The sequence below is a fragment of the Eimeria maxima genome, genomic scaffold, assembly GCF_000499605.1.
Source record: "Eimeria maxima Weybridge genomic scaffold, Emw_scaff1095, whole genome shotgun sequence".
Lineage (NCBI taxonomy): Eukaryota > Apicomplexa > Conoidasida > Eucoccidiorida > Eimeriidae > Eimeria > Eimeria maxima.
Genome location: NW_013564121.1, coordinates 1 through 12,705, shown reverse-complemented (window position 1 = coordinate 12,705; position 12,705 = coordinate 1). Strand labels below are relative to the sequence as shown.

The following is a 12,705-nucleotide window of genomic DNA, read 5'->3' as shown; positions in this document are numbered from 1 at the left end:
ATCTGGTGCACGAGTAGGCCGAGGCAGCAGCTAAAAGGGACTTTTTCCTCTGTTTAGTCAGAAAACCCAAAGAAGACAATGAGGGGACACCTCCAGCAGCAGCAACAGGTCGTCGTCTGCTGCTGCAGCAGCAGCAGCAGATGATCTGGTGCACGAGTAGGCCGAGGCAGCAGCTAAAAGGGACTTTTTCCTCTGTTTAGTCAACTGTCTCTTCTTTTTTAAGTGTCTTCTCCTTTAAGAGACACAGAATCCATAACAGCAGCAGGAGCAGCAGTTCTGCTGCTGCTGCTGCTGCTGCTGTTGAACCTGGCAGCAGCAACAGTGCCTGCACGTGCGTGAAAACCTCATATGACCCCGCAACATGCTGCTCTCAGGAGACAGAAGCAGCAGCACGAACAGTAGCAGCAGCAGCAGCACTGTCCCCTCGCTACTGTCTCCTCCGTACTGCATCCTAAGGGCTGCCGTTTACTGCCCACACTAACCATGTAGCCCTCTAGGGTTTAGGGTTTAGGGCTACCCATAGATCTGCTAGGTAGGGTTTTAGTATTCCCCATGAGGGTTTAGGGCCCACGGAGCAAGGTTCAGGGTTCATACTTTAGGGTTTAGGGCCACAGACATTAGTGTTTAGAGTTTATACTTTAGGGTTTTAGGGTTTAGGGTTTAGCAATCTAACTTTTGCGGGGCCCGTAAGCATAGCCTGCCCAGGGCCGAGATTCTCCTCAAAGCCTTCGATTCCGTCTTCCACACACACCCCTGCAGCAGCAGAAGCAGCACCATCAGCAGCAGAAGCAGCAGCAACAGCAGCAACAGCAGGATCAACAATTACTGAGCTGTTAAACAGGCCCGTGGTTTTTAAAAGAGACGAAACCCTAAACCCTAAACCCCAAACCCCAGGTGCAAGACTTGCCTCCTCATCTTCTTCGTCGATTGGGCGCTGCATTGAAATATTGCAGAAGGCTGCAGCAGCTCGAGCAACCACTCCTGCAGGTGCAACAGCAACAAAGGGTTAAGGGTTTAGGGTTTAGTCTTTGGGCTTTAGGGTTTAGGGTTTAGGGTTTAGGGTTTAGGGTTGCGACTCCCATGGCTCACTCGGTGGGATAGTCTCTGCATGCATCATACTAAGACTAGGAGGGTCTCCTTGTAACCCTGCAGCAGCAGGCAAAACACCAAACCCTAAACCCTAAACCTTAAACCCTAGACTACAAGCACTAAAACCTAGGCACTCGATCTCACCTGCTCGCAGCGTGAAGAGGGGAACAAGCCGGCATATGCGCCTGTCAGGGACCCGTGCTGGTGCTCCAGTTTGGTGCTGCTGCTGCTGCCGGGCAGCAGCAAGGTGCTGCAGCAGCACGAGACCTGTCTCACAGTTGAGCCTCTCCAGTCGATGCGCTAACACAGGATGTGCAGAGCTTATTGTCCAGATGCCCTATACGGAAGCAGAAGGGTTTAGGGTTTAGCGTTTAGGGCTCAGAGATTCTTTGCTCCTTAAGCAGATCCAGCCTAGCAGACGTCGGGTTCGACGCGTTTAGGGTTTAGGGTTTAGGGTTTACCTGTATGCACTTGGATTGAAGAACGCACATCTTAAGTGCCCCGTACAGCAGTGCTTGGCCATCCGCTGCAGAGGCCAAACGAAACCCCTAAACCCTAAACCCTAAACCCTAGAGTGTAGCTGTTCCATTTCATTGCAGCAAAGGAAGTGCAGGAAGGGTTTATAGGGTTTGCTCTCTGCTTGAGTTCACGATGAGCTCACGATGTCTTGTGCCGACACCCTGCAGAGACAACCCATAGAGAACAAACCCTAAACCCTAAACCCTAAACCCTAAACCCTAAACCCTACCGTCCCCTATTAAAATATGCTGAGCAAAAGGACTAACTCACGAAGTCATCCATAAGAAGAAGAGTGTTTTCAAGTCCGTCTCTGCATACAATCATAGACATCTATTTTAATGTATCAGCTTGAATGCCTAAGGTGTAGGGTTTAGGGTTTAGGGTTTACAGTCGTGAGGGAGTTAGCGAGACTCTGCAGTACCAACCGACCCAGCAGCAGCTAGACGTCAAGCGACAGCAGCAGAAGAAGAAGCAGCAGCAAAGGAAACAGCAGCAGCGGAAACAGCAGCAGCAGCAGCAACAGCAGCTCAAGTGGGGTGTCACTTGAGTATTTGTTTTAGGCGGAAGAGTTCGCAGTGAAAGCTCGACAGGGTTGGCACTACGCCTTCGCATGCTGCAAAAAACCCTAAACCCTAAGCCCTAAACCCTTATTCCTGCATGCATGCTCTGCTGGTATTCTCCAACACAGCCCCCAAACCACTGTCTTCATCTGGTTGGGGTTTGAGTCTCAGTTGTAATGTAAAGAAGACACAGCACACAATCTAGGGCTTAGGGTTTAGGGTTTAGGGTTTGTACACGAGGAGCTCCAACGAATCTTGCGGATTCGGCCGAAGGCAGCAAATGCTGCAGGAACCCTCGACCCAATATGCGCCAGGTGTACAGCAACTCCAATTACGCGAAGCAAGGCTGCAGCAGCAGCAGCAGCAGCAGTAGCAGCAGCAGTAGCAGCAGCAATAGCAGCTGTAATAGGAGCAGTAGTTGCAGCAGCAGTAGCAGCAACAGTTGCAAAACCATTAGCACCAGCAGTAGCAGCAGCAGGCCCAATCAACCAAGCCACAGGGCAGCAGCAATATCTATATCTGCTGCTGTGCTGCTGCTGCTGCTGCTGCAGTGTCCCTCTTACTCGATTTGCCACAGCCGTTATGGCCTAACCCACAGAGCAGCACACGCACTAGGAAACTGCAAACCGAACAATTAGGGTTTAGGGTTTAGGGTTTAGGGTTTAGGTTTTTGGCCTGCGCTTAAGGACTCGGCGAAACCCTAGGGTTTGTGGCCTGTGGTTCCTACCAGATACTACAGCAGACTGCAGCACAGCCAAGCAGCAGATACAGCAACAGGCCATGCAGGGGATTAGGGTTTAGGGTTTATATTCTGCTGTTTCTATACATCAGCAATTTATTTTGCATGCGCCTGTAGGAACGCGTGGAGGCTGGGGGACCTCGAGAAGGAGAATCTTGCTACATGGTGCTCCGCGTTAGGGTTTACGGTTTAGGGTTTAGGGTATTACTTGTCTATGAAGAAGCTTGAAGGAGAAAGGCATAAAACCCTCATTGCTGCTTAATGTTTGTTGGCAGCGCCGCAGATGGATGAGGGGCCCCCCTCTAAACACCGGGAAGCTCCAAGACGGGTCTTCCTGGGGTCGCCCCCACACCCACAAAACCTAAACCCTAAACCCTAAACCCTAAACGCTGGATTCGATGAGCCTTGATGGCGTCTGCATGGGGCCGTCAGACTCACCGACAAACGCGCTAAGGCTAGGAACGCATCCAATTCTCCTATTGCAGCTTCTGTGCAGCAGCAGCAGCAACAAGGGAAGCAGCAACAGCAGCAACATGAGCAGCAGCAGCGGCTGTTGCACTATGTCATTAGCAAGGCTCGCAACAACAGTGCAGAAGCAATGCCTACTGCCCAGAATTGGATAGGGTCTTGAATTTTCTGGGTCTAGCTAGGGTTTAGGGTTTAGGGTTTACGAGCCGGGGTGAAGTGGTAAAGATGTTTTGAAACTTCTTTAGAGAGGGCTCTCGCGGCATTCCAACGATACCAATGCAACTGCCTATGAGGGTTTTCCAAGTCTGCGCATACATCTAGGGTTTAGGGTTTAGGGTTTAGGGTTTAGGTATGATGGGGCACCCGAACAGCAGTTTATTCGTCCCATTCAATACTGACGACCTAGGTAGGTGAGCAAACCCCGCATGCTAAAATTCAAACCGTAAACCCATAACCCTAAACACTAATGTCTAAACTCTAAACCCTAAACTCTAGACCCCAGTAAGGTGAATAAAGCACCACTCCAACTGAAGAAGCTGTCTTGCGAGTTTTGGAAGACGGCCTGACGAGGACAACGAAGCGCAGGACAATCTAGGGTTTAGAGTTTAGGGTTTAGGAAGGTGACAAGAACGCAAGGGTTTATTCTTTTTTATAATCAAAATTAGGGTTTAGCTGCCCCCACGTAGTCGCCATCAACAAACGCGTAATGAAATGCATCAGAGGGAGGAATTCTCTCTTCTGCCTGCGGCACGCTGCGGTGTATGTACAGCAGCAGACCTGCAGAACAAACCACCACCATAAAGCTTAAACCCTAAACCCTAAACCCTAAGGACGATACAACCTAGGGTGCAGATTCTTGCCAGGATAATAAGAAGCAATAAAGGAACAATCCGCGGGAATAGCGTAATTCATCTCCTCCTTATTTGCCTCGAACTCCTGAAAGCAGGAAACCCTAAGCCCTAAACCCTTATCATTTATGAGAACATCTCCGTGGCGCACTGCAAGGTGATGAGCTGAGCTGGCGGCTAGCGTTCACGGATTAGATTAGGGTTTAGGGTTTAGGGTTTAGCGTGCCTCTAAAAACCGCTCATGGGCTGCCTGGAGGAATTCTGTGCTTCCCACGTATTCGCACATTTCCTGTGGCGCCCCAACGCCAACCCTAAACCCCAAACCCTAAACCCTAAACCCTAAACCCTAGACTCCAAGCGGCACCGGCAGCAACTCGCCCCACAATTATCCACTCAATGCGCCAAGGGAGACATAAACTTAACTAACGCTTGTGTTAGGGTTTAGTGTTTAGCGATTAGGATTCAGGGTTTAGGGTTTAGGCGGAAGTTACTTTCAGCTCTTCTTCTTCTGGAGTAGTCAGAAAAGCCAGTCTGGGGTAGCAAAGGCATGCATTGTTGTGAGTCATAAACCCTAGACCCTAGACCCCAAACCCTCAAAGCCTAAACCCGGAGAGCTAGAGGAAACCCTAAACCCTAAACCCTCAAACCTATAGACGGACTCCGCTTGTTCCTTGCATTTGCTAAGGTCGAGTTGGCTCGCCAACAATCGTCCAACTGTACGAACGTACAAAGCCCTAAACCCTAAACCCTAAACCCTAAACCCTAGTACGGATCCTAACGTCGGGCCAGAAGCTTTCCAGCTAGCAGACAGCATTTGCAGGGTTTAATGTCTTATCCTGCAACAGCCAGTATATTTGATGCGCTTAGAACCGGCCTTCAAGTTTAGTGATTAGGGTTTAGGGTCTAGGGTTTTAGGTACCCTCACTAATACGCCCTTGCAACTCAAAAGTGCGGCGAACTGCTGATATTGCCGACAGCTGCGGGCGGCCCTTTAGAAGTGTACAAAGGCCATCAAATGCCCTGCCTGCTCCACAAACCCTAAACCCTAAACCCTAAACCTTAGCCGCACTCCCAGCAACACCCTACCTTGCCTGCATGCCGTGCAGGAGGACCCCCGGGATGGGCCTCACGGTGGGAATGAGAGGAAGCCCTTGGGGTTTACAGTTGAACTTCAGGGTTTAGGGTTTAGGGTTTAGGGTTTACAGAAGCTCAGGAGCTGCTTCACGTGGGGCCAGGTGAGGGGCGCGTGCTGACGTAGGGAGGAAACAACCCGCCAAATGTCCTATACAAGAAGGAGCGTTTTAAAACAAGGGGGAATTATGGTTTATAACCACTGCGTGTTACAAGCAGGGTTTAGGGTTTAAACTATTAGGGTTTAGGGTTTAGGCCCGATGCATGGTTTAGCTGTCACTGCTGGGGTTTTCAGGTACCTTTACACCCTTCAAACTCCTCGTAAAGTTGTCTGAGCACACAAACCCCGCCTAAATCCTAAACCCTAAAGCCTAATCTGCGCTAACACTAAACAACATCAATCCTAAACCCAAAACCCTAAACCCGTGGGGGCATACAGCAGGTAAGGGCGGGCAAGTGGGCCAGACAAATCGTCACTGCTTGCTGCCGAGCCTGCAACAGAGACAAACACATCTGAAACGAGGGTTTAGGGTTTAGGGCTTCCGCTTTTTATTGGCGATACGGTAGCCACCACAACACCTCCCACAATCCTAGGCTTAAGGAGTTTGGGTCTAGGGTTTAGGGTTTACGGTTTAGGGCCTAATGTCTAGAGGTCTTGCCTGTATTATGCGCTGGTCTGTTGTTGGCTGCAAGGCAAAACAGCAAACGCCTAAACCGTAAACCCTAAACCCTGAACATCGATACTCTAAAGAAACAAGCAGGTGGGAACAAGCAACATCAGAAGGAGCCGCAGCAGCAAAAACAACACAAGCAACTGCAACAGCAGTAGCAGAAGAAACAGCAGCAACACCAGCAGCAAAAGCAGCAGCAGCTGCATTAGCAGCAGTACCGAGAGGATCCAGGAGAGAAGCGTTCGTCGGCCAATCGATGTTTCTGCACCTCAAAAGCGTCATTCAAAATCTGGTTCCTTAAATCCTAAACCCTAAACCCTAAACCCTAATCTGTGCCGCCTTACGTGTCCACGAGCACCACTCATCGGCGAGCCAAACAGGTTGCCCCCTTTTGTCTGAAGGAAGGCAGCAGCACCACCAGACCTAAACCCTAAACCCTAAACCCTAAACCGTAAACACTGGACTTTAAGGGGCGTGATCACTCATGCAGCTCTCCTAAACAGTATCCCTTTAGGATTTAGGGTTTAGAGTTTATGGTTTATGGTTTAGTTTCTGCTCACCAGCGCAGCGAGACCCATTTTTTGGGGGCGCAGCAGGACGCCTGCAACACACCCACAAACAATAAACCCTAAACCCGCAGCCATACTAAGCCTTTAACCTAAAGAGAAGCCAGCTTGTGGAGGTTTCAGTCTGAATAATTTTGCGTTTATGGCAAAGGTTTAGGGTTTACGGCGAAGGGAATAACTTGGGGTCAAGCGTGTGACTTCATATAGGCACTGAAACCTAAACACTAATCCCTACACTGAAGCAGCAAGAGCCCGCAGTATAGCTTTAGGGTATAGGGTTTATGGTTTAGGGTTTAGGGTTTAGGAGTCTCGCGCTCTCTAGGGCTCTCTTCTTACCCCCATATTCCGAGACCTTTGAGGGTAAGTTCGTCGGTGCTGAGATTCTGCGCCGTCGCCAAACCTACACCTTAAACCCTAAACCCTAAGCCCTAAAACCATTATACTTATCTCCAAGTGCTCCCCGTTATGCTTGATCACTAGATTTCCACCTACCCTGATAAAACCCTAAACCCTAAACCCTAAACCCTAAACTATCAACCCACGGCTCCCAGCAGGGTTTCGGAGATCTCGGAGAGGTCTTGAAGAATGTGAGGGGCTTCTCTCTGCTCGCACAGCGGCAGAGGCAGCACGCGGTCCTGAAGTCCTAGTTAGGGTTTAGCGTTTTGGGTTTAGGGTTTAAGGTTTACATGGAGGTGAATCAAGAGGGCCCCCGTTGCGCTGCAAGCAACAGAAACAAAGGAAAACCCCTCTTGCTAGGTAGCGGAGAAACCCTGTAGTTCCTGGTTACAAGCAAAAGATATCCTGCTAAACCCTAAACCCTAAATCGTAAACCCTAAAACCTCAGCGATGTCTAAAACTCAAAGCCCTCGATAGCGCAATTCACCAGACCTCAATGCCTCCCCAGAAAGTCCATAGAGCTGCAGGAAAGAGAAAATGACACAACAAACAAATCCTAGGGCTTAGGGTTTACAGGTTAGTGTTTGGGGCTCATAGCAAAGGGAATAAAGCTTGGGGGAGGCGCACAGATTGGTTGGTGCCGCTGTTGCTGTTAGAGGCAAAACGGCCCATAATGCTGCGCAGCCAGTGGGTCCCTGAAGACACAAACACTAAACTCTAAACCCTAAACCCTAAACCCTAAACCCTTGAGCTTGATCCTAAACCCTAAAGCCGGCAAGATGGCTTGATAGCGTCTCAGACTATAGCGAGTTCATGGAGAGATGTTTGAAGCCCCTAAACCCTAAACCCTAAACCAACCTTTAGCTGGCGTGAATTCTTTGGTTGGCAGAAACCTCAAGGAGACACTTCCTTCAGAGTGTTTGTTCTCTTCTTTATCTTCCCCCTCCAGGGCTTCTTCTTGCTGCTTTGTCGTTAGGATCTCTTGCAGCAATCTGCAAGGGTTTAAAAGGGATAGTTTAGCTTAAGGAGGATAAAAGAGTGTCTCCTTAACCCTAAACCATAATTACGTTGTTGTGGTGAGGCCAACTGGGGAAAGATCAAGATTCGAGGGTTTAGGGTTTGGGTCGTAAGGTTTACTCTCTTTCTGCATGCGGCATATTGCTGGGCATCAGGATTGTCCATGCAGCGAAAGGGAATCCCTCAAGAAAGAGACTGGCGTCCATTTGGCGCTGTTTGTACACCCCAAAACCCTAACCCCCATGTCCTAAACCCTCACCCCTAACCCGGCGCGTGCCACTGTTGTTGCTTTGGCGGTTTTTGGTTTCTTTGCGTCTCTAAGGCTCGAAACGTAGGGTCTATGGTTTAGGGTTTACGGTATGCGGACAGCTGAGTCACCTTAAGAGACAGAAATGCTTCTGCAGCAGCAGCAGCAGGGGCCCCCCCACCGCTGCATAGGGGCCTCTGATACACCTGTAGCAAGCCGGGGGCCCCTGACGAGGCAACAGCAGCAGCAAGAGTACCCTTGCCTGCGAAGACAGAACAGCGGACTGTTGCTCCTAGCCTGGGGGGCCCCACACGTGCTGTCTCTTCTTGCTGCTGCTGCTGCTGCTCCGGCTTTTCCTGTTCCTGCTGCTGCTGCTGCTCTTGCTGTCTCCTATCTGAAGCAGGAACCCCTCCAAAGGACAGCAGCTGCCTTGGTGTACAATGGGGGCCCCCAGCAAAGGAACCACTGGTGCTTCGAGGAGGAGAGTGGGGGCCCCCTTTCGCTGCAGGGAGGGGGCCCACGGTCTCCCCTTCTAGGACACGTAGGAGACAACTGTCTCCTTGCGAAGGAGACACAGGGACAGAGACAACCTCAAAGACACGCAGCTGAGGGTCCCTGGTGGTGCCGCTGCTGCTGAGCTCGACCCGTTGTGGCTGCTGCTGCGGCTGCGTTTGCTGTTGCTGGTGCTGCTGTTGCTGCTGTTTCTGCTGCTGTTGCTGTTGTTTCTGCGTTTGCTGTTGCGTGTTCTGCTCTTGTTGCTGCTGCAGTTGCTGCTGCTGCTGCCCAGCCGCGTCCTCCACAGGAGGGTTTGCTGCCCAAGAAAGCCTTACGAGAGGTGATGTGTGCGGCCCCTCAACTGCAGTTACAACAGTACCTCTTTTATACCCGTTTGGATATCTTGAGGGGGCCTCTTGGGGCCCCCTGTGACAGCCGGTAGAGAGGCCCCTAAGTATAGGGGAGGGTACAACGTTGGGCTCCGCTGTGGTGCTTCTAATGCTGCTGCTGCTAATGCTGCTGCCGCCCATTCTGCTGCTGCAAACACTGCTGCTGCCAACACTGCTGTTGCCGCTGCTAATGCTACTGCTGTACATGTTTTTGCTGCTATTGGTGTGGCAGTGGTTGCTGCTTCTGGCGTCGCTGCAAAGGTGCCTGCAGCTAGAGAAATTACTGGTGCTGCCGCTGCTGCTTAGGCTGCTACTGCTGCTGCTGCAGTTATCTATATCGGAGATAAGGACAGGGAGAAAACTGCTGCAGCCCGCAGGTGAGAGGGCCCCCCGGGGCCCCCCGTGCATGCGGCCCTCGTCAGGAGACAAAGAGAAATTCAAATATCGTTGTTGCGGTCGCTTCTGCTGATGCTGCTGTTGCTGCTCCTGTTGCTGTTGCTGGCTGCGTAAGATCAGCCCGGCATGTGTCAGCTGCAGCCTAAGCTGCTTGTTGTCCTGCTGCTGCTGCTGCTGCTGTTGCTGCTGCTTTCGAGGCAGCAGAGATGAACCTGCTCGCCTTCGGTCCTGCTGTTTCAGCGGGTGAGGTCGGATAAGGTGTCTGTTGTTGCTGCTGCTGTCATTGCTGCTCTTGCTACTGTTGCTGCTGTTGCTGCTGTTGCTGCTGTTCCTGCTGCTGTGGCTGTTGCTGCTGTTATTCCTGTTACTGGTGTTGCTGTTGCTGCTGTTGGCACGTTTGTCGTTGCTGCACGTAGGTCTCCATTTCTGCACGCTTTGTTGCTGCTGCCTCTGCTGGTGCTGGTGCATGTGCAGCTGCTGCTGGGGTTGCTGCTCGCTGTCTCTGTATTGTTTTCCACGCGGTCCAACGAAGGGGACTGTCTGGTGCCTTATGTAGGGACCTGTCTCCTGCAGCAGGAGACACCTACTTGTGGTGCGCTGCCTCTTCTGCGGTCTCTCCACCAGCTGGCCCTCAGCAGCAGCAGCAAAAGAAAGTATCGAGCAGCTAGCGGTACCCGTATGGGGCCCTACTCTGTGTGGGGGCCCCCAGCTGGGGGGGCCCTCTGTTGGGGTTCCCCGGTCGGGGGGAACAAACGGTGAACCCTCCTGCAGCAAGAGTGATTCTTGTGTGGGGCAGCACATCATTGAAGAAGGAAGGAGAAATATAGGAGACACACACCTTCAGGAAGGTAGCGCGGATGCTGTTGCTGCAGCGCCGCTGCAGCGAATCAGCAGCAGCAGCAGTGGCTCCTGTAGGTCCTGCGGTGTTGCAGCTGCTGCAGCTAATGCAGCTGTTGCAGTTAATGCAGCTGCTGCAGCTAATGCAGCTGTTGCAGCTAATGCAGCTGTTGCAGCTAATGCAGCTGCTGCAGCTAATGCAGCTGTTGCAGCTAATGCAGCGGCTGCAGCTAATGGAAGAGGACTTCCTGTGGGGGCTTAAGACGTGAGCCCTTAAAAGAAGACAGTTTGTGGGGAGACAGAAAAGGAGACACTCAAAGGACAAACACTGTGGGGTTTCTGCTGCAGCAACACATGCGGAGACAGATCCAGCAACAGCTCCAACAGAAGCCCTAGCAGCAGCCCCCTTAGCTTGTGCAGCAGCAGGAACTGCCCCAGCACAGTTGACTTCCTGCTGCGGCAACACGTGCGGCAGCAACTCCAGCACCCGCTGGAGCAGTCGCAACTGCAGTAGCGGAGTCGGCTGCGCTGACAGGAGAACGTTGACTACAAAGACAGGGGAAATAAAAGATAAAATAATTTATACATATTGCAGATAAATATTATGTATAAATGTAAAATAAAAAAGAGGAAAAAGGGAGGCAAACGCTCATAATAAATTCCTGCTGCTGGAGCATAAACCAGACCAATGGTCCACAGCTACACAGCTGCCTACATACCACAGAGATTTTGCAGCCGTTTCTCTCATTTTTAAGAAACAATAAATACAGTGGGAAGAAAACGATTTATATTTTCTCTGTCTGACTTATTATGTATAAAAAACCGAGGAAAACGGACGTATCAAACCCGTGCTACAGCCACGAGTCTGCTGCAGCTGCAGCTGCAGCAGCAGTAACAGCAGCACATGTAGAAGCACCAGCAGCTACATAAAAAGAGCAGCAGCAACAGTAGCAACCCAAATAACAGCTACATAAATGCTGCAGCAACTGCAGCAACTCCAGAAACATCAAGTGCAGGTGCAGCAACACAATCTACACTAGAATCAACTAAACTAACCGTGTTGCAGCAGCAAAGCTGCGTTTGCTGCAGCAACCCTCGTGAAGGGACATAGCAGCAACACCTACACTTCCTGTATGCATGAGCGTATGTAGTGCGATTTATGCATGCATGAATATGCGCAAAAATTGGCCCTTTGGTGCACACACCTGCAACCTGTAGGCACTCCGTAGCTGCATGACCGAATGGGCTTGTTGAATGGATGTACAGTAACATCGTTGTAAAGGCGTAGGAAACAAGAGATCAAGGGGCATCCTTTTGTTTTTAATGAAGGACGGAGGGTTGTGGTGCACACGACCACTAAGCGGACTTAGTGGTGTGGAGGCTGCTAAAGTTAGATGAACGGAGGTTATTTCGAATCATGGTTGGTGTGAGGGTGTCATGAAGCATTCACCCTGAAGCATTCAGTCTTCAAGCGCGAGAGAGGAACAGATACCATTAACCCAGTGCGCGTCAAGGCATCCAACGACTGCAAGAATACGTAGGACTTTCAAATTTAGTGGAACAAGATGGGGTGAAAAGAAAGGTGAAGCATTCAGTCTTCAAGCGCGAGAGAGGAACAGATGCCATTAACCCACTGCGCGTGAAGGCATCCAACGACTGCAAGAATACGTAGGGCTTCCAAATTTAGTGGAACAGGATGGGGTGAGAAGCAAGGAAAAGGACCATGTGGGTTATTTCCAGCTTTTTGAGAACGAACGTAAGCACAATAAGTTCGTTGTAAAGGCGTAGGAAACAAGAGATCAAGGGGCATCATGTTGTGTTTGAAGAAGGAAGGAGGGTTTTGCTGCAACCGACCACTCAGCGGACCTAGCGGTGTGGAGGCTGCTGAAGGTAGATGAACGGAGGTTAGTTCGCATCATGGCTGGTGTGAGGGGTCACCTTTGAGCCGGGGTATTGTTGTGTGAGGAGAATGATGTGTGATGGCATGTCGTGTTTGGAGACGTTTGGGTTGAAGAAGTGAGGCGTTCAAGGTCTCTGATGGGACGTCAAGCGTCTCTTGTCTGGCGCGTCGCGTCTCTTCGCATCATGGTTGGTGTGAGGGGTCACCTTTGAGCCGGGGTATTGTCGTGTGAGGAGAGTGATGTGTGATTGCATGTTGTGTTTGGCGCGTTGATTGGAGACGTTTGGGTTGAAGAAGTGAGGCGTTGAAGGTCTCTGATGGGACGTCAAGCGTCTCTTGTCTGGCGCGTCGCGTCTCTTTTCGTTTCGAGGACAGTTGACCTTGTGGTCGTGGATACTTCACCTGTGCGACGGGGAAGTCTGTTGATTGCAAGGATT

At 50.9% G+C, this 12,705-nt stretch overlaps 2 protein-coding genes across 2 annotated transcripts; one reads left to right on the top strand and one right to left on the bottom strand.

Moving 5' to 3' along the window:
• Positions 1–2,473: 2,473 nt before the first annotated feature.
• Positions 2,474–3,538, top strand: EMWEY_00048470 (hypothetical protein; the record flags this gene model as incomplete). Its single annotated transcript, XM_013479362.1, has 3 exons — positions 2,474–2,570; positions 3,000–3,081; positions 3,340–3,538. 3 exons carry the CDS (start codon positions 2,474–2,476, stop codon positions 3,536–3,538), a joined length of 378 nt encoding a protein of 125 aa, XP_013334816.1.
• A 902-nt stretch (positions 3,539–4,440) lies between these two features.
• EMWEY_00048460 (hypothetical protein, conserved) lies at positions 4,441–9,999 on the bottom strand (the record flags this gene model as incomplete). The annotated part of the gene is made up of 11 exons (XM_013479361.1): positions 4,441–4,534; positions 4,871–4,937; positions 5,149–5,247; positions 5,654–5,685; positions 6,244–6,321; positions 6,441–6,448; positions 6,586–6,626; positions 7,035–7,084; positions 7,480–7,508; positions 7,615–7,682; positions 8,361–9,999. The coding sequence occupies 11 exons, from the start codon at positions 9,997–9,999 to the stop codon at positions 4,441–4,443; spliced, it is 2,205 nt and encodes a 734-aa protein (XP_013334815.1).
• Positions 10,000–12,705: the final 2,706 nt, after the last annotated feature.